The sequence below is a fragment of the Beta vulgaris genome, chromosome 3, assembly GCF_026745355.1.
Source record: "Beta vulgaris subsp. vulgaris cultivar EL10 chromosome 3, EL10.2, whole genome shotgun sequence".
Taxonomy (NCBI): Eukaryota; Viridiplantae; Streptophyta; class Magnoliopsida; order Caryophyllales; family Amaranthaceae; genus Beta; species Beta vulgaris.
The window spans coordinates 31336878-31361528 of NC_079204.1; the positions used below are offsets into that span (position 1 = coordinate 31336878).

The following is a 24651-nucleotide window of genomic DNA, read 5'->3' on the forward strand; positions in this document are numbered from 1 at the left end:
AACATGCTTAAACATAATCATAAATATAAAAGTATTTGATTTTCATAAACTATAATTTCCAACTCATAAAACCCTAAAAATCGATGCTTTGATACTTAAAACCCTTACTTAAACAAAATAAATAAATCTGAAATTTAATTACTTTATTATACAAATTACATGATCTAAAATTTATATATATTTAAATCATTAAAATATAAACATTAATCATGAAAATATTAAATTAATCCTTAAAAACATAAACTTAACATTAGATAAAATAGAGGAGGAAGAGAAATAAACCAAAGAGAGGAAAGAGGGAAAGGGACACGTGGCATGAGGGGGAAAAGGCAGCACTGGGCTAATGTCGGCGGTCCGGTGGTCGGCCGAGGCACTCGAAGTGGAGAGAGAAGAAACCGAGAGAGAGAAAAACTGTGGGGAGGATAGAGAGAGAAAAGAGGGGAGAGAAAATTTAAGTGTTTTAATGTGTAGGAATTTGGGGTTTTGTTGGATTTATATAGGTAACTCCTTGTGGACTTAAGGAAATGTGTTTGGGCTTATAATAATCATTTAATGATTGAGTACTTGAGTTGTGTTGGGTTTCTCTTATCCATTTTAAAATCTTTTACCCACAATATAAAAATATTTCAACTATTTAAATAATTTTCAAAGTATGACTAATAAAATATTTGAAAATCATTAAATAATTCTTTTGACTTTCAAATAGTCAACATAATAAGAAATAAATTATTTAAATACTAAAATATATATAAATAAACATAAAAATATATTTATAAAATTCATAAAATTATGGGGGATTACACATACACCCTCTTCTATTCTCCCTTTTTCAAAAATATTTACTAATCATCATCATAGAAGAAATTTACAAAAAAAATTCAAAATTAATCTATCATCTTTTCCTAACAAAAGAAAAAAACACGGGGTCTTTTTCAAAAAAGGAACTTCAAAAATTCTATGCCCATTTCTTAGACCTTCATTCAATCCAATCCAGTCAACCAAGTCCAATCCACTTGTATTCATTATAGGCCCATATGCATTAGAGTCCGTTTTGCATTTATATTACGCACATCCATCTAAATTTGAGTCCATGTATTCATATTAGGCCCGCTAGCATTAGAGTCGATCTTAGTCCTATATAAGTCTAGTTCATGTCAAAATCTAGGCTCGTTTGAATCTTTATGTAAACCCTAGTCCAAGTCTAATCCTAGTATATTCCATTTCAGGTCCAATCTTAGTCCATTTTCAATGTTAAGCCCATATGTATTTCCCAGTCTAGGTCAAACCTATATGTTAATCTAGTCCAAAATTAAGTCCATTTAGGCCCAATTCATATATTAGGTCTAGTTTGCATCTCCATGTAGGTCCTAATCAAGTCCAACTCCTTCCTAAGTCCATAATGGCCAAAATCCCTTAAGTCTAGCAGCTGGTCCTTCATAGATCCACCAAAATCCTCGAGTTTAACGAACATATTCATCCATGTAAGACCATAATGACAACCCCTAAGTATAGTCAAAGATAACACTCCGTAAGTGCACATAGGCAATTTTTGAGTCTAGCCTGCTTAATCTAATGTAAGTTTCGAAGTCTAATTATCTAGTCAGCTTTCTCGCCCATAGGTTCAAAGTCTAGTTGTAGCTTGTTAGCCTTAAATTAAGATTCTAGTTCCTTTATTGTCCAATCTTCCTTAAAGTCTAGCTTGCTTACTCACCCATAAGTTCAAATCTAGTCTCTCCTATCACACGTGGTCACAACTTTAAGCAGTAGTACGAAGCATGTGATCATTCTCTTATGCATGGACCTTTTTAACCCTTAACCTGAACTTGACCATAGTTGAACATAGAAGGCACTTTAAGTTGGAACTCTTGCATCTACGTTACATGACATTTTCTTGTGATTGGAATTTTGCCTCTTGTCATTATTATGCATCATACCTAAAATCGCACCTAAAAACAGATATAAATCGTCACTTGGCCAAAACCTCATCTAAATCCACTAAAAACATGTCGGCGGAGTAGTGTGCCAGCCGCAACAAGTTGCGCCTGGCGCATCACTCCCGCGCATGACACACCTAAGTCCTCGAGTTTAACGAAGCTACTCATCCATGTAAGACAATAATGGCAACCCCTAATTCTAGGGAAGCTAGCATTCTGTAAGTCAACATAGGGAAATTTTGAGTCTAGCCTGCTTAGTCTAATGTAAGTTCTGAAGTCTAGTTATCTAGCCTGCTTGCTGACCCGTAACTTCAAAGTCTATTTTTCCAGCCTACTTGCCTTAAGTTAATAGTCTAGTCTCCCTTATTATCCAGCCTTCCTTAAAGTCTAGCCTACTTGCTCAACCGTAAGTTCAAAGGCTAGCATTCCGTAAGTCCACATAGGTAATTTTTATGTCTCGCCTGCTTAGTCTAATGTAAGTTCCGAAGTCTAGTTGTCTAGCCAGCTTGCTCACCCGTAAGTTCAAAGTCTAGTTGCCTAGCCTGCTTGCCTTAAGTTAAGAGTCTAGTCTCCCTTATTGTCTAGTCTTGCTTAAAGTCTAGCCTGCTTACTCATCAGTAAGTTCAAAGTCTAGTCTCTCCTATCATCACCAAAACCCAGTCATGGAGTCCAATATGCTTGCAAAGTCTAGTCTAGTCCATGTTTGCATTTGCATATAGTTAAGCCCATGTTTCCATCATGGTCAAGTCCATACTAGTCCAAAACCCATACCCATTTCTAGTCCTTTCCCATTTTCATTTCCATCCATCCCTTTTTGATTCTCATTTCTCATTTCCATTTCTCATCTCGAATTTTTTTTTCTTACAAATTACGAGTGAGGTCCACTCGATTTTGTTCATGATCAGTCGAGAGATTATAGCTTGGGAGCACCTAATGGAGGAACAAAAATTTGAGTCTACTCTAAAACTCATCAATCGCACTATCACCACCCGGACTTCATTTAGAGTCATGAAGATTACTTTTGACCGTCTTCAATAGGCGCGATCATTCCCATAGGGTCTACGTCCTTCATATTAGAGGCGCGATTATTTTCATAGGGTCTACTTTGAACGCTACACTAAAAGAAAATTTAAAAAGGTGCAACCTACATTTCTACCGCAAATTCCAACGAAATAATGAACATCTGACATTTAGTGTGACATACCACCAATGCGCTGGAAATATGATCGATGACAATAGACTTCGAATACTTGTTGTAACAAGAATTAGCATCACCACCAACCCTTAGGCAGTGCATAAACAATTCAAAGGCTTAGTCTTTTATTTCTGGTTTCCTAGGATGAGTCAGAGAGTCCTTACCCTAAGCCATTTTTGTCATTTTCCATCGAGTCTATGTCACTATAGGATTTCATCTATCGTAGCCTTTCCATTTCAATTTATTTTTCTTTTTACTTTCGTTGTCCTTTCACCATCATTTATTCTTCTAATTTAATGATGAAATTGAAATCACCTAATGATCTTAACTAATAAAAAAATGTGAAAAAAAATGAAAAAAGGATATACTTTGGGTTAGGAGTTATTCCCCTTTTGCTTCCATCATCCATAAACCATCATCTCCATTAGCCAAATAATCCTTTCAAATATCCTTCAAGCCTCCCAATACCCTGAACCAATAACATGCGTGGAAGCCTTACTACATAAAAAAAAAAAATCAATGCCGGGCAAAAACAAATCAATGTGAAAAAATTCAAAGTGCGAATAAAACAACAAAAGCAAAAGAAAACGCACGAGATAAAAAGACAAAAATGCAAGAAAAGAAAAAGCCAAAGGCAAAGAAATAAAGATTCAAGGTATAGGGCTTGCACACAAGTTGTAACCCTCATTCTTCAATTCATCAAAACCTTAACCTATACAACCCAAATCCATGATTCTTACCTTATTCCAACCAATTAAACCTTTCTTAATCTTTAAACCTTTTAACCTTTCATCAAACCTAACTCCTTTTTTTAAGGTATGTACAAGATCGCTAGGTCGAAATCTCAAAAGGGCGGCTTAGGCAAAAGTTAGGGCATAAAAAATAAAACTAACAAATCAGATCCAGAATTACAAATGGTTTGATTCCGCAAGGATACGTAAGAATCCTCATCTCGAGATCCAAGTGTTTCAATAAAATAAATTAGTCAAGGTCTAATGATCTGACTTTATAGAATTCAGAAGCATACTCTTTCTAGATCCCCACATAGACTCGAGTCGGAACCTAGCCACGCCAAAACCTTTTCTGTAATAGCCCTGGTTTTTAAGAGCGTTTATTTAAACGTTAAATATAATTATTAAGTTAATTATGTTTCGAAAATTCTTATTTTATTTGAGATGTGGAATATGAATTATATTGTCGTGTTTGTAATATATTTATTTATTTAATTTTATAAAGTTATTAATAATTTAATATTAGCTACTAGATGAGTGTTGTAAATTATATTTGTGTTTTGTGTTTTATGTTTTAATGAAATAAGTCCACATGCGTTTAGAGTGGTAGTCCAAAAGAAAAAGAGACAACAAACCCATCTCCCTCATTTTCTCTCTCTCCTCTCGTGTCTTCTGTTCAAGGACCCAAGCCACTGCTTCCTCCTTCCTCTCTTCGTGTCATCCAATTTTCAGTGCCACCCAGCTACTTCATGTGATTCATCCTTTCACATTCCAATTCTTCAGTTAATTGAGGAGAAAACCTCCAAAATTCTCTAAAATCATTTCAATCTCCCGAGAAACCTCAAACCCTATCTCGTGCGAAATTCCAACTCCATTCGTGTCTTTCCCCTCTATTCGTTGGCGTCTTAAGTTCACCGGAATCCCGCCGTTTCCTCGCCGGAGATCTGTGCTGCAGTTTCCCCCCCCCTTGCGGTGCTGCTGCTGTGGTTCTTCTTCTCTCGCGTGCTTCGTCCGCTGCTCGGCTTCGCCACCGCACCAGAGCGTCGATACCGGCGAACGCCTCCTACATCACTGCGCCCTGCCTTCTGCGTTATCTCGTCGGAGTTCAGCTTGTCCTTTTCTGTATTCTGTACTCGTGGTGGTGGTAGTGCTGCCACGGGGCAGCCCTCTTGTCGGTACTAAACCCCCCTCCTTTGTTCTTTGTTCCTTTTCTTCTTGTTTGTCAATAGTGAGTGATGATTCACTTGTTGATAATAGTGATTATAGTTGATGATACTTCATTATTGTTGGCTGTGAATTCTTATTTTCAATCAATTGTGTTGTATGGTGGTTTTGCTTCATGATGTTAGTGTTGATTTTATCAAAATCTGATTTAATAGCACCTGCCTAATCTTTTCTTTGTTAGATGAAAATTCACATAAGGATGGATTGATTGTCTTGGTGGTTTATGTTGTGAAATCTGATTCATTTTCTATGTTGCTAATGATTTTCGGTTTATGGTTTCATTTGGTGAAGTTGTTTATGAAACCGGTTTATAATTTAAATTGTAATTGGTATTACTAGTAAGATATTGTGATTGAAGGCTATAACTTTGTCGATTAGTTCAGTTTTGAAATCTCAGAATATCTTTAGTTTAATGTTAATAGAAAATTACCAATAAATGTGGTAGTAGTCCAAGTTTATGGTTGAAGTATAAGTTAAAAGAATAGTAACTAAGAAGTGTATGATGTTCATGTGTTTAATAAGTTTTATCATATTAAGTTAGAAAGAGAATTAATTAGTCCTTATTAGTAATGTGAAGAGTACTTGAGTTAGTTTCATTAACTATGGTTTCGATTAATGAAAATGTGGTTAATAAAGTATTTTAGTTTGATAACTATAAATGAAATAAGATGATAAAGTCAGACTACTTGACTAGTGATTCACTAAAGCGAATTAGTGTGTGTGTTTAACTACATAAATCAAAGTGAGTTAAGAATTACCTTGAAGAAGTCCCACTTAGATAATGACATTGTTTTAATGAGATAAACTCGCTATGTATGACCATGAGTATGATCTGTACTTGTTTTTATTACTGATTGTGTTAATAAGAACTCAACTTGGATCATATTTAGTTACTTATAATTAACCTATGATCGACGGAACTTGAGTTGTGTGTTTTTGGTTAACTCTCGTTAGTTAATTCTAACTGAGAGACTTAGTAATATTGTTGTGGGATTTGTTGACATGATTAATTACTACCAGTTGTGTTTATGTTGATAATTGGAATTTGAATAGTGCTGGAAATTATATGTTGGTAATTGGAATTGAAAAGCATATATGTATCGATTTGAAATATGTATTTATAAGAGTTAGACGATTATGGTTATCTACAGGGGAAATCACTAGGTTGGATACAAGTTGCTAATTACTTTAATACTCTTGATTATTGGAGGATAATTTTGGAATGGACTATCATTCGGAATTATGAAGGAGATTATAATGTTGGAATTGTTATTCGATTGGTTAAGGATTTGAATGCAAGATAGAAATCAGTTCATTGAGGTTTATTTACGAGTCGAGCTAGCTTTATATTCTCAATATAATTGTTGGTAGCACAATTAGGTGCTTGATTTAGGTACGGTTGTGCGTTATGTTTAGTTTGTTTAGTTTTATGATTTGGAATTGTGATTATGAATTGGGATGCAAGTCGATGTAGCTAATATCATCGAAGTTATAGATATTAATTAAGGATTAAGGAAATTAAAATGTTAAAGGTTGATCATTTGTGAATTGGGAATAAGTTACTATTACATTTTTATAGTTTAGATTAGTCTAATTTTGGTTATTGATTATCAATGTTATTTTGAGGTGATTGATGGAGGATGGCTATGTAGACGTATATAATTCAAGATGACATGGGAAATCAAGTCATCATGCTTTGAGGTTTCGCATAATTGTTATAGAGTGAATGTAACCTTTATGTTCAGCAATATATATTTAAATGTTCCTGTGTGCGTTATATGAATATTAGACATCATATATCGTTTATAGTAATACCCATGATTATAGATCCATCTCTATGAGTTAGTTGTGAATTGCTATTGGGTTATTATAAAAGTATTCTTCTTGTTCACATTGGAGTTTTTTCGAAAATACTATGTTTCTGAAAATATAATTTGGTATGATAATGAGGAAATGATTCAGATATGAGTTAAGACCAGATAAAGTCAAATATGGTTTTATGTTATGAGTATTGAGGATTCAAGTATGAATCATTAAAAATCTTATTTTATAAATATGAAAGTGAGGCATGAATAGGCGCCCCGAGTTAGGGCGGGTAGAGAGCGAGTTGTTCCAGGAGGGGCTAATTCCTGGCGTTATAGGACATGTCCGGTAAGTCTTGCAAGCATAACAATAAAAGGCTGGGTGACGACCCTCACTAGTTTGGAGACAGCTGGTACTGCGTGGTACCCCTCCCCACTCGCGTTCATGCCAAACGATCGGATATTGTGAAAATATAGTAACTGAGTTGTAAGGTTGATTAAATGAGAATATAAAAACGTGTCATTGTTGAGAGTCGTCTTATTGAATTTTGTTACTATATGATTGATGAAGTATTATGGAACGTGGAATTTTGGAAATGTAATATGTTTGTTCAACAAGAATATTGCTGCTAAGTATGCTATTATTGGTGTGATTGTTGAACTTATGTTGATTGTGTGAGAGTCGTTTTCAAGTAAAAACCACCAAAGCATGTGTTACTCTTGTTTACGGGTTAGTACTCAGCTTTGCTGATGTGTATATGTTGTTTTGTCATTTCTGTGGCCTGTCACTTGGTGGGTGGCAGTATCTTAAATGTTTCAGGTTGAAGCCCGTGAGTTATTCCTTTGCAAGTTGAAGCTAATACAAGTTGGAGCAGTATTATAGTTGCTATCGAAGTGAGGATGCTTGACTTTGTAATAGTTAATTGTTTATTTTCTATAATCTATTTCTACATTAAGAGTCGCTAGTTAGTGCTCCTGATTCTCTATCGGTTGTTGCTCCGCGAAAGCGTTGAGGTTGTTGAACTTTGGGATTTGGAAATATTTTATAAATTGAAATTGCAACAGGTTTATATTATTTCTCGCTTTAGCGTTGTCCTATTTTCAAAGGAAACTCTATCGGATTTTCTGTAGAAATTTATGGGAATAGAGTATGAGAATCAGAGCGTAGTTATAATAGTTAATTTATTTGAATAGAGTTGGGATTGAGTTCCACACTCTCCGATTTAGTTCGGTGAGTGTGATGGTAATAGTCCGGGTTACCTTGACTGGAGTCTCTTTCGCTGTGCTTAATCCTTTGTAAGCTGATCGGGAAATTCGGGCTGTTACAAGTGGTATCAGAGCTTGAGTAGTTTTTGGATACACTGTGATCTCCATATCATAGTGTAGGGGTTGAATATAGGTCTAATGAATTGGCTAAAGAGTTAGGTATAAATGAATCAAGCCGTATGAGTGTTTGCGCTTACGCGTGTACTATATGAATCCATTTATTTAAATGGGTATTAAGTGTGTGTATATTTGCTATTGTGTATATTATTATCTTGTTATGACTTGATTGTTCATAATGTTATTTTACTTAAAAGTGTGTATTTCAAGAAAACTTGTATGATTTGCTTAGGTAAATGAATTTCAAACGAGATCTCTGTCGATGAGATGATTGAAATCCAATGCCAACAAGTTTGCCGCTTTTGTTTTCTTTGATCCTTGATTTCGCGAATCAAGTTGAAGTAAAGATACAAAAGATAATGGTAGAATGGAGGCTGGCCATTCATGTCTTTGAAGCTTGAGATTTTAGTTTTATGAAAATAATTATTTGTAAGTTTCGAGGACGAAACTTATTTTAAGGGTGGTAGAATGTAATAGCCCTGGTTTTTAAGAGCGTTTATTTAAACGTTAAATATGATTATTAAGTTAATTATGTTTCGAAAATTCTTATTTTATTTGAGATGTGGAATGTGAATTATATTGTCGTGTTTGTAATATATTTATTTATTTAATTTTATGAAGTTATTAATAATTTAATATTAGCTACTAGATGAGTGTTGTAAATTATATTTGTGTTTTGTGTTTTATGTTTTAATGAAATAAGTCCACATGCGTTTAGAGTGGTAGTCCAAAAGAAAAAGAGACAACAAACCCATCTCCCACATTTTCTCTCTCTCCTCTCGTGTCTTCTGTTCAAGGACCCAAGCCACTGCTTCCTCCTTCCTCTCTTCGTGTCATCCAATTTTCAGTGCCACCCAGCTACTTCATGTGATTCATCCTTTCACATTCCAATTCTTCAGTTAATTGAGGAGAAAACCTCCAAAATTCTCTAAAATCATTTCACTCTCCTGAGAAACCTCAAACCCCATCTCGTGCGAAATTCCAACTCCATTCGTGTCTTTCTCCTCTATTCGTTGGCGTCTTAAGTTCACCGGAATCCCGCCGTTTCCTCGCCGGAGATCTGTGCTGCAGTTTCCCCCCGCCCTTGCGGTGCTGCTGCTGTGGTTCTTCTTCTCTCGCGTGCTTCGTCCGCTGCTCGGCTTCGCCACCGCACCGGAGCGTTGATACCGGCGAACGCCTCCTGCATCACTGCGCCCTGCCTTCTGCGTTATCTCACCGGAGTTCAGCTTGTCCTTTTCTGTCTTCTGTACTCGTGGTGGTGGTAGTGCTGCCACGGGGCAGCTCTCTTGTCGGTACTAAACCCCCCTCCTTTGTTCTTTGTTCCTTTTCTTCTTGTTTGTCAATAGTGAGTGATGATTCACTTGTTGATAATAGTGATTATAGTTGATGATACTTCATTATTGTTGGCTGTGAATTCTTATTTTCAATCAATTGTGTTGTATGGTGGTTTTGCTTCATGATGTTAGTGTTGATTTTATCAAAATGTGATTTAATAGCACCTGCCTAATCTTTTCTTTGTTAGATGAAAATTCACATAAGGATGGATTGATTGTCTTGGTGGTTTATGTTGTGAAATCTGATTCATTTTCTATGTTGCTAATGATTTTCGATTTATGGTTTCATTTGGTGAAGTTGTTTATGAAACCAGTTTATAATTTAAATTGTAATTGGTATTACTAGTAAGATATTGTGATTGAAGGCTATAACTTTGTCGATTAGTTCAGTTTCGAAATCTCAGAATATCTTTAGTTTAACGTGGATAGAAAATACCAATAAATGTGGTAGTAGTCCAAGTTTATGGTTGAAGTATAAGTTAAAAGAATAGTAACTAAAAAGTGTATGATGTTCATGTGTTTAATTAGTTTTCTCATATTAAGTTAGAAAGAGAATTAATTAGTCCTTATTAGTAATGTGAAGAGTACTTGAGTTAGTTTCATTAACTATGGTTTCGATTAATGAAAATGTGGTTAATAAAGTATTTTAGTTTGATAACTATAAATGAAAGAAGATGATAAAGTCAGACTACTTGACTAGTGATTCACTAAAGCGAATTAGTGTGTGTGTTTAACTACATAAATCAAAGTGAGTTAAGAATTACCTTGAAGAAGTCCCACTTAGATAATGACATTGTTTTAATGAGATAAACTCGCTATGTATGACCATGAGTATGATCTGTACTTGTTTTTATTACTGATTGTGTTAATAAGAACTCAACTTGGATCATATTTAGTTACTTATAATTAACCTATGATCGACGGAACTTGAGTTGTGTGTTTTTGGTTAACTCTCGTTAGTTAATTCTAACTGAGAGACTTAGTAATATTGTTGTGGGATTTGTTGACATGATTAATTACTACCAGTTGTGTTTATGTTGATAATTGGAATTTGAATAGCGCTGGAAATTATATGTTGGTAATTGGAATTGAAAAGCATATATGTATCGATTTGAAATATGTATTTATAAGAGTTAGACGATTATGGTTATCTACAGGGGAAATCACTAGGTTGGATACAAGTTGCTAATTACTTTAATACTCTTGATTATTGGAGGATAATTTTGGAATGGACTATCATTCGGAATTATGAAGGAGATTTATAATGTTGGAATTGTTATTCGATTGGTTAAGGATTTGAATGCAAGATAGAAATCAGTTCATTGAGGTTTATATACGAGTCGAGCTAGCTTTATATTCTCAATATAATTGTTGGTAGCACAATTAGGTGCTTGATTTAGGTACGGTTGTGAGTTATGTTTAGTTTGTTTAGTTTTATAATTTGGAATTGTGATTATGAATTGGGATGCAAGTCGATGTAGCTAATATCATCGAAGTTATAGATATTAATTAAGGATTAAGGAAATTAGAATGTTAACGGTTGATCATTTGTGAATTGGGAATAAGTTACTATTACGTTTTTATAGTTTAGAATTAGTCTAATTTTGGTTATTGATTATCAATGTTATTTTGAGGTGATTGATGGAGGATGACTATGTAGACGTATATAATTCAAGATGACATGGGAAATCAAGTCATCATGCTTTGAGGTTTCGCATAATTGTTATAGAGTGAATGTAACCTTTATGTTCAGCAATATATATTTAAATGTTCCTGTGTGCGTTATATGAATATTAGACATCATATATCATTTATAGTAATACCCATGATTATAGATCCATCTCTATGAGTTAGTTGTGAATTGCTATTGGGTTATTATAAAAGTATTCTTCTTGTTCACATTGGAGTTTTTTCGAAAATACTATGTTTCTGAAAAATATAATTTGGTATGATAATGAGGAAATGATTCAGATATGAGTTAAGACCAGATAAAGTCAAATATGGTTTTATGTTATGAGTATTGAGGATTCAAGTATGAATCATTAAAAATCTTATTTTATAAATATGAAAGTGGGGCATGAATAGGCACCTCGAGTTAGGGCGGGTAGAGTCCCTAGCTGTTGCCTTCCAGGAGGGGCTAATTCCTGGCGTTATAGGACATGTCCGGGTAAGTCTTGCAAGCATAACAATAAAAGGCTGGGTGACGACCCTCACTAGTTTGGAGACAGCTGGTACTGCGTGGTACCCTCTCTCACTCGCGTTCATGCCAAACGATCGGATTTTGTGAAAATATAGTAACTGAGTTGAAAGGTTGATTAAATGAGAATATAAAACGTGTCATTGTTGAGTGTCGTCTTATTGAATTTTGTTACTATATGATTGATGAAGTATTATGGAACGTGGAATTTTGGAAATGTAATATGTTTGTTCAACAAGAATATTGCTGCTAAGTATGCTATTATTGGTGTGATTGTTGAACTTATGTTGATTGTGTGAGAGTCGTTTTCAAGTAAAAACCACCAAAGCATGTGTTACTCTTGTTTACGGGTTATTACTCAGCTTTGCTGATGTGTATATGTTGTTTTGTCATTTCTGTGGCCTGTCACTTGGTGGGTGGCAGTATCTTAAATGTTTCAGGTTGAAGCCCGTGAGTTATTCCTTTGCAAGTTGAAGCTAATACAAGTTGGAGTAGTATTATAGTTGCTATCGAAGTGAGGACGCTTGACTTTGTAATAGTTAATTGTTTATTTTCTATAATCTATTTCTACAGTTAAGAGTCGCTAGTTAGTGCTCCTGATTCTCTATCGGTTGTTGCTCCGCGAAAGCGTTGAGGTTGTTGAACTTTGGGATTTGGAAATATTTTATAAATTGAAATTGCAACAGGTTTATATTATTTCTCGCTTTAGCGTTGTCCTATTTTCAAAGGAAACTCTGCCGGATTTTCTGTAGAAATTTATGGGAATAGAGTCTGAGATCAGAGCGTAGTTATAATAGTTAATTTATTTGAATAGAGTTGGGATTGAGTTCCACACTCTCCGATTTAGTTCGGTGAGTGTGATGGTAATAGTCCGGGTTACCTTGACTGGAGTCTCTTTCGCTGTGCTTAATCCATTGTAAGCTGGTCGGGAAATTCGGGCTGTTACATTTTCCCACCTAGATTCATTTAAGTCGCAATTTTGAACTATTTATTTGTTTGTTTCAAACTCTCCTTGTCCTTAAAGGACTCTCCGACAATTTCATGGTCTTTGGTGATATTTGACTTTACCTGTGTCAACTTCCCAAAGAAGAATCCCCAGTGAAAACTCTGAATGTTCAAGACAGATCAACTCAACTACATTTTAATCAAGGCTTATAGAGCCTCATTCAAGATAAGCTTACCCGAAGTGGGGGCTTGCTACATATGTGGTGGTGCATCCAAATTAAGTTAAACTCACGAAAAGTTATAATATGCAGACCTCGTTTACGGACTCAGCTTATTTACTAAAAATAGTTTAAAAATACTTTCTATCTATTTCTAATCATTCTAACATTCTACGTATCCAGATCTTCGAGCTTTGGAAAACTACGACCTTGCATTGCGTATGTCCTAGTATTGCATAACCATGACCTTGCATGACATGCCATCTTCCTTAGCTTTGCATAACCTTAATCCTCCCATAGCGTCGCATGCATCCTTAGAGAGTCTAAGTTCGCATTATTGCATCATTATATATGCTTTGTCTGAGTTGTTTGCACCTATCTGCTAACATCTTCTTCTGCAGGTAATCAGATTGCTTGTAGTTATTGTCCTGCATACCAACTTTTTTTGACAGAGACTGGAGTATATAGACCAGTTCTAAACTACAGAGCGTTTAGAATCGTTCTCCGTCTCGTCACCGTATACTTTGAGTATCGGTTTCTTGAACCTTAGTCAAAGTAGGGGCTTCTGTAGAAACATAATCATGTCTCCCCATTTAAGGATCTGATGATGAAACATACTATGGTCTTAATTGGTCCGACCCAAGCGGAGAGCTGTCCAAAAAGCCATCCTAAAACTATTTCAAAAAATGTTAAAGTCTTATTTTAAATCCCAATTAATAATTCCTGATGATAATTAATTGCATAGCCCAGTTCTTTGAAAAGCCTAATAATTATTATTCATGATATTTATTTTAATAATAAATATTTCAAAGACATCTTTATAATTAAAATTGGATTTTCGGAGTCAAAAGATAAAAGAAAATCATTAAGACGCCTTTTAAAAAGAGATGTCAAAACGTGTCAATAAGCAAGGTGGTGCTCCTGGGCACCATCGTGCGCCTAGCGCACCTTCTTGCGTTAGGTGTAACACTATGCAACTGTGTCAGGTGCACTAATCGACACCTGACACGTGATTTTATGCGTCACACAAAGTCGTGCGCCTGTACACTCCTCTGCGTGACGTGCAGTTTTCTTTTATATCTTTTTTTGAGAAGCGCATGCCATGTTTACGAAGCTGATTGGCTTTGATGCATCAAATGCACCAATGTGCATCTGACACGTGTGATTGTGTGTCACATGGGGCCTGTGCATGGCGCACCCTGCGCATGACGCACAATTTCTTTTTTCTTATAAATAGGCGTGATTTTTGGACTAAAACACACGGTTTTCCATATACTTTAACACTCTACTTTTATCATATGACTATATACTTTAAGAACCTCCCTATAAAACCTCTCTACAAAACCCATACTTACAAACACAAACACATATTTTCCTTTAGGTTTCCCGATTGCTCGTCACGAAGTTTGTCAATCTCTCATAACCAAGCCAGAACATAATCTTGAGGGTCCTTGGATGAATAAAAACTAGTACCGCAACTATACAGTGTACGATATAGCACAACTAGCAAATACGGGTCAAACCAATAAGGATGTTGATACTATGATAAATTACCCACCTGGTTATTTTAATTTTTGAGCATGCAAAATAACTACGCTTAAGCCAAACTAATATTAGACTTATACTATAAATATAATTAATCTACCAATAATGATTAAGCACTAGCAGCATAAACTATAGACTAAGACTAAACTAGCTTAAGAAAATGACGAAAGTACAATATCAAGCAAATAAGCTATTGGAATTACAAAGAAAATAATAAAACATAAATCGTAATGATGGATATTAGCATTTAAAATAAGACAAAACTAAGACTTTGGAAGAATTGCATTAGTAGTCTCTAGGTGCTCAAGTGCAAGTGTATGGACATTCGAATACGAGGTACTTTAGTCGGACATGATTATTGGTCCAGTTAATTCTCCCTTAATTTATTGTACTTTAGTATTTAGTACCCATACAGGGATCATTCATTTTCATATGATATTACACCTGCCACTCATTGTTCTCAAAGGAGTACTCGATACTTTGCTTTTTAGGATTTTGATTTGCTCTTCCAATTTCTTTTGTTTCAAGAACTGGTTAATATCACTCTGTTTTTACAATGGTTCAACATCTCATCTTTTGGGATTACTAATCCACTTTTGAATTTTTTTCTTAAACTCATTGTTCTCTTGTTTCTTTAACAAATTCAAGTAATTCTCTAGTTACCAAGATTAGTGAAAAAGTCCTCAAGGAAAGTAAGTGCTATTAGTTAAGTAGATTAAATTATAAAAGTCTTTCCTTCATACCCCGCATCTAAGCCAATAAAGATAGTGTGTTAATGTAGACACATAATCGTATCTCCCCATTTACGGATCCGATGATGAAACATACCATAGTCTTAATTGGTCCGACCCAAGGGTAGAGTAGTCTGAAAAGCCATTCCAAACAATTTCGAAAAGTGTTAAAGTTATATTTTAAACCCCAATTAATTATTCATGATAATTAACTTTTTTTTAGCGCAGTTCTTTGTAAAGCCCAATTAATTATTTAACAATAATTAATTGATTTATTTTAATAAATAAATATTTTCAGAAGATATATTAATAGTTAAAATTAGATTTTACCCCATAAAAGCAGATTTTCGGAATTAATCCACATGTGCCACATGCACTAATATGCACCTGACACATGGATTTTTGACTCATTCAAAGTCATGTGCCAGGTGCACTAATCTGCACCTGACACGCGAAGTTTCTTTCTTATCTTTTTCAAAACGCGTAGCACGCTTTGTACTGAGCATGCCGCTTCATGCGCTTGACACGTCAGCTTTGCCAGGTGCAACTGGCGTAGTTTTGCTTTCCCTATAAATATGCTTGATTTTCGTATAGATGAAACAAATTTTTTCACATAACACTCGACAAATAATTTACGAATACCTTTTTACGAACTACGAAACCTCCCTACAAAATTCACACCTTTCAAACACAAATACATCCAATCTACATACATTGATACATTCAGATCTTCAAGCTTCGCGATTGATAGTCCGAAAGGCTGTGAATCTCCCAGACCCAACCCATGGTATAATCGTGAGGGTCTTTAAATAAATACTTTTTTTTTATATTGAAGTTACTAATGGTTTCTTTCCAGATCTAGATCTTTAATATAGAATCGTTCTACTGTATATATTATAAACCTATTTCTTTCTTTCTTTTTTTCTTTTTATTTATTTTTTATATTATCATACTTGTCTGATTATTCTATGCATATTATATGATTGTCCTGCGTTATTTCTTTTATCACCCATATGTTATTATTACTCAACAAGACCTAAAGAACTGTTTTAGTATTAATCAGATTAATTTGGACAACCTGTTAGATTCCTTGTAATATAATTGCATAATAACATATCACTAAAAATATCGTTTCTCAGATTGCTATTTTATTACCCACAGTATGCTAACATCTTCTTCTGCAGGTAATCCGATTGCATGTAGTTATTTTCCTGCATACTAACTTTGGTGTGTAGAGATCAACATATATAGACCAGTTCTAGACTATCGAGTGTTTAGAATCGTTCTCCGTCCCGATACCGTATACTTTGACTTTCGGTTTCCTAAGCCTCAGTCAAAGTGAGGCTTCTGTAGACACATAATCATTTCTCGTCATTTAAGAATCCGATGATGAAAAATATCGTGGTCTTAATTGGTCCCACCCAAGGGTAGATCAGTCTGAAAAGCCATTCAAAATTATTTCGAAAAGTGTGAAATTCCTATTTTAAAGCCCAATTATTTATTCCTGATAATTAATTGTATTTTGAGCCCAATTCTTTGAAAATCCCAATTAATTTTTTTAATATTAATTAATTAATTTATTTTAATAAATAAATATTTTCAAAAGATATCTTTTATATTTTAATAAGATTTTCTCCCGTAAAATCAGATTTCCGAAATCAAAGGATAAAATAAATCTTTTACAACAAGTTTTCTAAAAAGCTGGCAAAGGCACGTCATGAGCCAGGCTGGTGTGTCTAGCGCACCAACTTGCGCTTGGGGAAAGGCCTTGCGTCGGGTGCAACTCTTTCCACCTGTTCCAAGTACACTAATCTGCAACTGACACGTGGAAATCTGACTAATTCAGAGTCTCGCGTCAAGCGTAGGTCTCTGCGTGAGACGCGAAGTTGCTTTCTTATCTTTTCCAAAATGCGTAACATGTGTACGTTTTCATCTGGGCATGCCTCGTCATGCACTTGACACGTTAGCTATAGCTGGCGTGTGAGGCTTAGTTATGCTTTTCCTATAAATAGGTCTGATTTCCGTACAGATGAAACGAATTTTTTCACATAACACTCGACGAATACTTTATGAATACCTTTTTACGAACTACGAACCTCCCTACAAAATTCACAGCCTTCAAACACAAATACAATTCTTACTCAATGGTATCAACTTTTAAAACCAACTTAATTTCTCAAGCGAGTTTCAGAAAACAAACTTATTATTTCAAGTTCCACCGTTGAGGAAAAATGACTTAACGACAAGGCTTCGGAAAAGATTTCGTGGTTAATCAGGGTTGTTAAAAATAAGTTATCAACATAATATGGCAGTATATATAGAGTTTTATAAATAGGCTCTTAAGTATAGGAAAGGACTATGCCACGCAAGTAATCATATGTCAATTTCACGATTTTCGATTTTGTGTTAAAGAATAGCGGTTTGTAGGCGAAAGCAATTTATAACTTTTATGTTTAGCTAAGGGTTTGGTATATCAATAAGTTAGTGAATACATGCAGTAAGTTCTCATCACCAAAAACCATTTTAGGAACCAAAAGATCAAGGGTTAATTAACTAGAAAAACAATTAAGGAGAAATTGGGTTTTTGAGTGTTCTTTACTCCTCAAATGGAGGTTGTGCATGCCTTATGATGGGGAAACGAAACAAAGTTTTATTTCATAACAAAGATATGAATATTCCATAAATGTATCATGAAAGCTCGACAACAAATGAGATCATTAATCAAGGTACAATCAAGGTATTAGCAAGGTTCGACAAATTTTAGAGGAACTTGACATGTAGCGATTTGTATCACGTAAATCATTACCAAATATTCACATGCAATACATCAAAATCAATACTTGAAAATTGTAAACAAATAATTAGGTTTTCATTGCAATACATATTCAAAAATCACACAACTTCCACAAAACACATGCTACACAACAAGCTAAGAGAGTAGGAGTTTAAAGGCGAACCTTGTGTACCTAAATTCGATGTTTAGGAATTAAATATCTTTTCACCACTTTTATCTCATCTCTAGAAACCATTTAAGACCCTAAAAAAACATTAATAATTTAAAATTCATAAATTAACCCAAAGTAATTAAGTTTCAATCTAATAAACTTCAAAAGTGCTATTATTCAGCCACATCTTACCTCTAACTTTCTTCGATGCTATGATGTAAAACCTCCTAATGATTGCCCAATATGGACAACTTTAGGAGTCTATGATAACAATTTTCATACAAGTTTCACAACTAGAATCCAAATGAAGCAAGGTGCCAACAACATCAAGAGAACTCGTCAGTTCTGGCGAGAAGAAGATGAGAGTATGTGAGTGATTTTTTTTTGTAGTGTTTTGTGTGAGAAATCAGATACAATGATTTGGGATCGTTGATCATTTATACTTCCTCTGTTTCTAAAAAAGTGCAACATTTCTTGTTTTCACGTTTGCCAATGCATTATTTTAACCATTAATATCTTCAATTATCAATGAGTAAATATTATAAAAAGTTGATATCAAAAAAATTCACATTTAGACGAATCTAACAAGATCCCACATGACTATGTTTTTACTAAAATGTAAATCACCAAAGCTAATTAAAGTTCAAACTGTGAATAGTAAACACTATGCAAATGTTGCACTTATTTAGAAACGGAGGAAGTATATAGGTAGTGGCTAATGGCACACTTGTGATTTTGTTTTAGTTTTAGGGGAAAAATCGTCATTTTCTTTGCTTATGAAAAATCCAGAATTTTCAAGGCTATTAACACTTGAATTATCTCCTCAATCACTTTATAATCCTTAATTATTCTTAAATAAATTCTCCCAAAATATACTTTCTTCATTAATGGAAGCATTTTGACTTAATTAGACTTTAATCTAAATCTCTAAGATAACTTTTAAAAAAACTATATGAATAACATCTATGGATCTCATAACTCAGGAACGATGTTCGGCACTCCTAACTTAACTCATATAAAAACTCAAATTATCACATAGCTCATGTTATTAGTTAGAAAATAACTCATAATTTTCATATTTGCAATAAAATTCACATAGGGTCATCTTAGTTCATAAAGTTCTCCAAAACGTAACAATTTACACCTTAATTGATAATTATTAGTCTAATAATGTCGGATTACCGATTTTAATCCTAGCTTGAGAAATTAGGCTATTACAATTGCTCATGAAGTTTCTTTGGCATGACAAAGTGCAAACTCGCCGAGGGTGGTCTCACGCATAGATCATGCATTAATGAGGCACAGAAGATGACCTTATAGTGGGCTAGAGAAATAGCCATGGATATGCAAAACTATAATGTCATTCAAAATCATAAAACAAGTATGAATCATTTTTTTCGATTATTAGGCACTCATTAAAAATTGATTTTTAATTCACCTAGTGAAGTCGTCCAATAATATGTGTGTTTTTATTGTCTACGCGGGATGAACACATATTAGAGTACCTCATTATAAGGGTTTTTTTTGAAATAGAAGTCGCCAGTAAGTATTTAATGGAAGACTTATGAACCTAATTGGATAATGGAAAATCGTAGGGACAACTTACGGACTTATCCAATGTGGATATCCCCATCATGACTCCATAAAATGGTTATTGAACCAAAATTGAGTTTGGCCTGGGGGTGAGGGTACGAATAAGGTTATGAATCAATATCTCCCATTGATGGCCTCTACTTAATATAGATTCTTGTCAAGATTTATGCAATTAAAATAACTACATAATATGTTAATGTAATGTAAAAAAACTTATATTGGTTCATTATACACATAGAAGACTAATTTTTGGGTGACATGTTATTTTGACATCAAGTTACTGGAAACTTAATCCAGTTGTCCAAATTATCTGAATTTAACATTGGAACATTTATTTAGGTCATTGATTTTACAATAATAAACATGTGCGGTTATGAAAGTATTAAACCATACAGAAAACATATGAATAATACTGAAAATAAATTAACAGATAAGAGTAAAGATTTGAATATATACAGAAAGCGCAAATTTTCTTAAGATCTTTATTCCTTTCGAACAAATTCATTTACAGACATTCATATACTTTCCATTTCTTTAACAAAGTTATTTGGCAACAGGTAAGGGAACGTCGCGAAGGTAGCAACACCAGATTGCAAACATATCGCCTGACGGGGAACGTCTTACCACCATATATAAGGCCTACTATGGTATTTAGTGTATACATTCCTCGAAACAACCCACTAGAGGTAATACATCCAAGGGGACTCCCATGATACCCCATCTGAGGGTTTCCCTTAAGGTAGTCCACCAGAGAGTAATTCTTAAGGTCCTTAGGGTCGACCACTGTAATCCCCCATAATTTTAAAGTCTTTTATAAATATATTTTAGTATTTATATATTTATATTTAGACACAAATCAGTTTTAAAATGATTTGACTATTTAAAAGGGTTGACTATTTTAAAAGTCAAATGAAATTATTTTCATGATTTAATAAAGTTGAAAATATTTTAATTAAACATGCTTTGATTAAAGTTTTAAATACTATTTATATTGAAAAAGAAGTCTAATGGGATTGAGGAACCTAAAAATCCTAAAAGATAAAAAGGGAAAAGAGTCATATTGATGATTAAAGTCCCAAATTATTTATCTTGTTCATCATCGATTTTCATTAAACGTTATCTCTTTTCCTAAGCCCAAAAAGGAAGCCCTTTTTATAAATATCCTAATACCCAATTATTTTACCACACACAAGATTATTTTTCTCTCTCTTCCATCTCAATCACACGGCATTCACTCTCTCTCTCTCCTCTTCACCAATTTTTCGATGTTTCTCTCTCCCAAATCTTTTTTCCTCTTCAAGTAACGTTTCTTCTTCAATAAGAAACGTCACAAAGCCTTCAATTTCACTGTGAGTTGCATCGTGGTGCGGCTGCTGTGGTCCTTACCTTCTGGCGCCTCCTTGTTCTCTTCTTCGTTGGTTGTTTTCTTTTCTTCTTTCTGAAGATTCCATTAAAGACTATATTTTTTACGCTTTCTTTTGTTGTTAATCATGATTATTAGTTTTAAATTACTGTTTTAATAAGTAATTTTGATTCATCTATATTTTATGTGATAATCATAAAAATCCAGATTTGTTATTATGGTTAGATTGTAGTTTTAATAATGAAAACATGAATCTTTAGGGTTTTAATTACTAGAAAACCATAGTAGCATATTAGATACTATGAGATTGATTTAGAATATAATTTTAAGTAGAGAAGGTTTATTAATTTGAAAGTTGCTCGAATTTCAGAAAGGTTTTTATAAATAGAGTTTTAAGAGTTTTAATTACTAGTATGGTAGTACTATGCTAGGAATTAAAAGTAATTGAAGTTTTGATATTAAAATCAGCTTTTAAACGTATTCAAAGGTGGTTTTAAATATTTTAGAGCTGCTGTGATTTTTATATAAGGTTATTAATTTCTGTTATATTGATTTCTAGGCGGAGAATATCTCGTAGGGGACTTTTAAAGGATCAAAAGTGGCCTACAGGCTAGTTTACACGAGGTACATACATAATTACGTGCTATGTGATTAGTATCATGTTTTAAGGAGAAATAAATTTTAGTATCATGTATAGGAACTCATTATGTTCATATATATGCGATTTCTAGTATTTGATTGTTACATATTTTATGTCTGTGTGCAAGCATATGATTTGACATTTATTATGAATACTAGATTGTATGTTTGTATGGAATAATTGATGCAAGCATGAAAAGAAAGTTTATTTATTAATTCGCATGAGGAATTAATATATGTTGTAGAGATTGAATCATGTTATTCATGTATTTCCTGACAAGTATTATTTTTATTATCTTATGAGGACTGTGGACCTTATTTGATAAGTTGATAAGTTATGTCTTTAAAGGTAAGATTATTGTTGGCTAGGTTCAACAAATAAAGAAAGTTGAGATTAAAAAGAAAGTGTTCTTGGATTGCAAGTTGCACTACTACAAAAAAGGCCAAAGAGACTACCCATAAGAGACTGGTTGAGATTACTAACCCATTTCTTAGATATAGAAAACCGTTGATTATCCAAAACCAGTCTCTTAAGTTGAACTATTTCACTTAATAAAAAAGTTGTCGTGAAATAGGAGACTACTTCTATGTAAAACCGGTTTCCTTGAAATATTTTTAATTTTTAATTCAATTTTTTTCCAATATAATCTTATAATGTACGTATATATTCTTCTTGTTGTAAGATAGGAGACTATTTCTAAGTAAAACCAGTTTTCTTCAAATATTTTAATTTTTAAATAAATTTAATATCTTTTTAAGTTAGTGGCTGATTTACCTACTAACACGCTCCATCAATTAAAAAAATAAAAAATTTCAAACAGTTCATGCACGATTTTTTTTCAGTTTTCACTCTCAACTTTCTTTTCTCTCACCTCACCACCTCGCAAACCTTCTCCCTTTCTCTCTCATAAAATCTCAGACCTTCACTTCTCCCTCCCGTCATACGGCCTCACCGGCGGCGGCTTTGTGGACTCGGACTCTCGGAACTCCTGCTGCTGTTGCCAGGTGGTTCATGCCTTCATATCGCATAATTGCCACTAGATGTTGACGTGTCGTGCCTCCCAGACTCGCTGTCGCCGACCTGCAGCCGCAGAAGTGGTCAAAATTGGTGCCTTGGTGGACGATGGTGGACGAAAAACTTCCAAGAGTCGTGACTCATGACTAGGTACATCGTAATCTACTTAATTTGCTTGATTTCTTGTTTTACTTTATAGATTAGGGTTTATCAATTTCATGAGGATTGGAAAATAAATTGCAATTTCAGTTGTTATGGGTGTTTATATATTAGATTACATAATTTAGAATTGTTATAAATGTTGATTTTGTTGTTGTTGTTGCTCTAGGACTATAATAACTGATATATACGTTGTTTTGAAATTTCGGCAATCTTTTCAACTCCTTTGATACAAGCAAGACAGCTTTGAAGGTAAATAACTCTTTAGTTTGGATCGAAATTATGCTTGTATATGCATAAAGTTACTTTGATGATGATCATGAAGGGTTATAACTATATTATACTATTCTGATATGAACAAATTGATGTAATTGCAGAATTTGTTGCCCTTAATCAGTTTCTTTTAAAGATTAGTATTTTCTTATATGATGATACATTAGTCATGTATTGAAGAATGAGAGAAAAATAGATTGACAGTGATCCCTTGCTTGACTTGGCCTCGATATATATTTTTGCTGGATTTAGGGAAAAAAAAACATTTTTAAGGGTGGTGCTTCTTTTATGGCCAAAAGAGTGGTTGCAAGCTCATTGACTTATGTTTGCTGTTGTTTCCAAATTCTGATAGATGAGAAGCATATTGACTTGGGCATTTGTACTCTGAGATTGCTTGTTACCTCCTTTTACATGAAGTTGCATGATGATCTAGACTTCTCTCAACTGTTTTTTTGTGTGTATAGCATCACTTTTGAATTCTTTGAAGTTTGATTGTTTCTTGTTAAGTGTTAGGATAGATTTAGGAGTATTTACTAAATCTATCTATCAAGAAGTGTTTATCTAGACATATTTAAAAGTGTTTATCGAGAGATAATATTTCTTAGTATTATATTTGGTTTAGGATATGTTTTCCTAGTTGGATATGTTTTTCTAGTTCTACTTAAGTTTGATTTTATATGATGTACTATAAATACCTTTTGGGTTAATAATAATGCCAACCTTTTCCTTCAATCCATTTTGTCATTAATCTAGCCTCTTGTGCTTGTTCATAATCATTATTTTTCTTCTTTATCAGCAGGCTAAGTACAGACTGGTTCAAGATTGAATATGAGTATCGCCTGTCTTGTGCGCCATGGCGTAGAAATCCCATCACATTCATTCAGAAGTTACTCCGTCTCTAGCTCAGACAATGATGGGAGATGTTCAGCTATGGCTAACTGCTTGATCGGGAAGCTTTCTGTTCCTCCTCCTCGGGGAAACTCAGTCATGTCATCATCTAAAGTGACTCCGCAGCCGAATTTATCAAACCGTGTTGATATTTCAGGCACTCCACGACTAATTAGGAGCCGTGCTGTTAGAAGGGACCAAGTCAGAGACTGGAACTTCGAGGTGATTGAGCTAGAGCAGTAGTTTAGCTAATATGACCAAGAGAATAGGCTGCTTCTCTGGAGTTGTGTTTAGATATAGTTAGACTCCCCCTTCTCTCTCCTCCCTTTTTGTTTCTTTACTCCCTAGTTATTCTCCTATTGTCTACATTTTTTCCCACTAGCTTCTAAATGAATCTGGTTAGAGTAATGTTCGTCTTTTTATATATAGTCTATGTGATGCATATCTTCTTTGTTTGACCTGTTTGACTTTCCTTCTTATGTGTCTTGTTTCACTTTCCTTCTTTTGCTGGCAGGCAACTTCGGAGAAGTAGTAAAT

At 34.1% G+C, this 24651-nt stretch overlaps 1 protein-coding gene across 1 annotated transcript; it reads left to right on the forward strand.

Moving 5' to 3' along the window:
- Positions 1-23985: 23985 nt before the first annotated feature.
- Positions 23986-24425, forward strand: LOC104906908 (uncharacterized). Its single transcript, XM_010695736.3, has one exon. The coding sequence runs from the start codon at positions 24055-24057 to the stop codon at positions 24355-24357; it is 303 nt and encodes a 100-aa protein (XP_010694038.1). The 5' UTR covers positions 23986-24054; the 3' UTR covers positions 24358-24425.
- Positions 24426-24651: the final 226 nt, after the last annotated feature.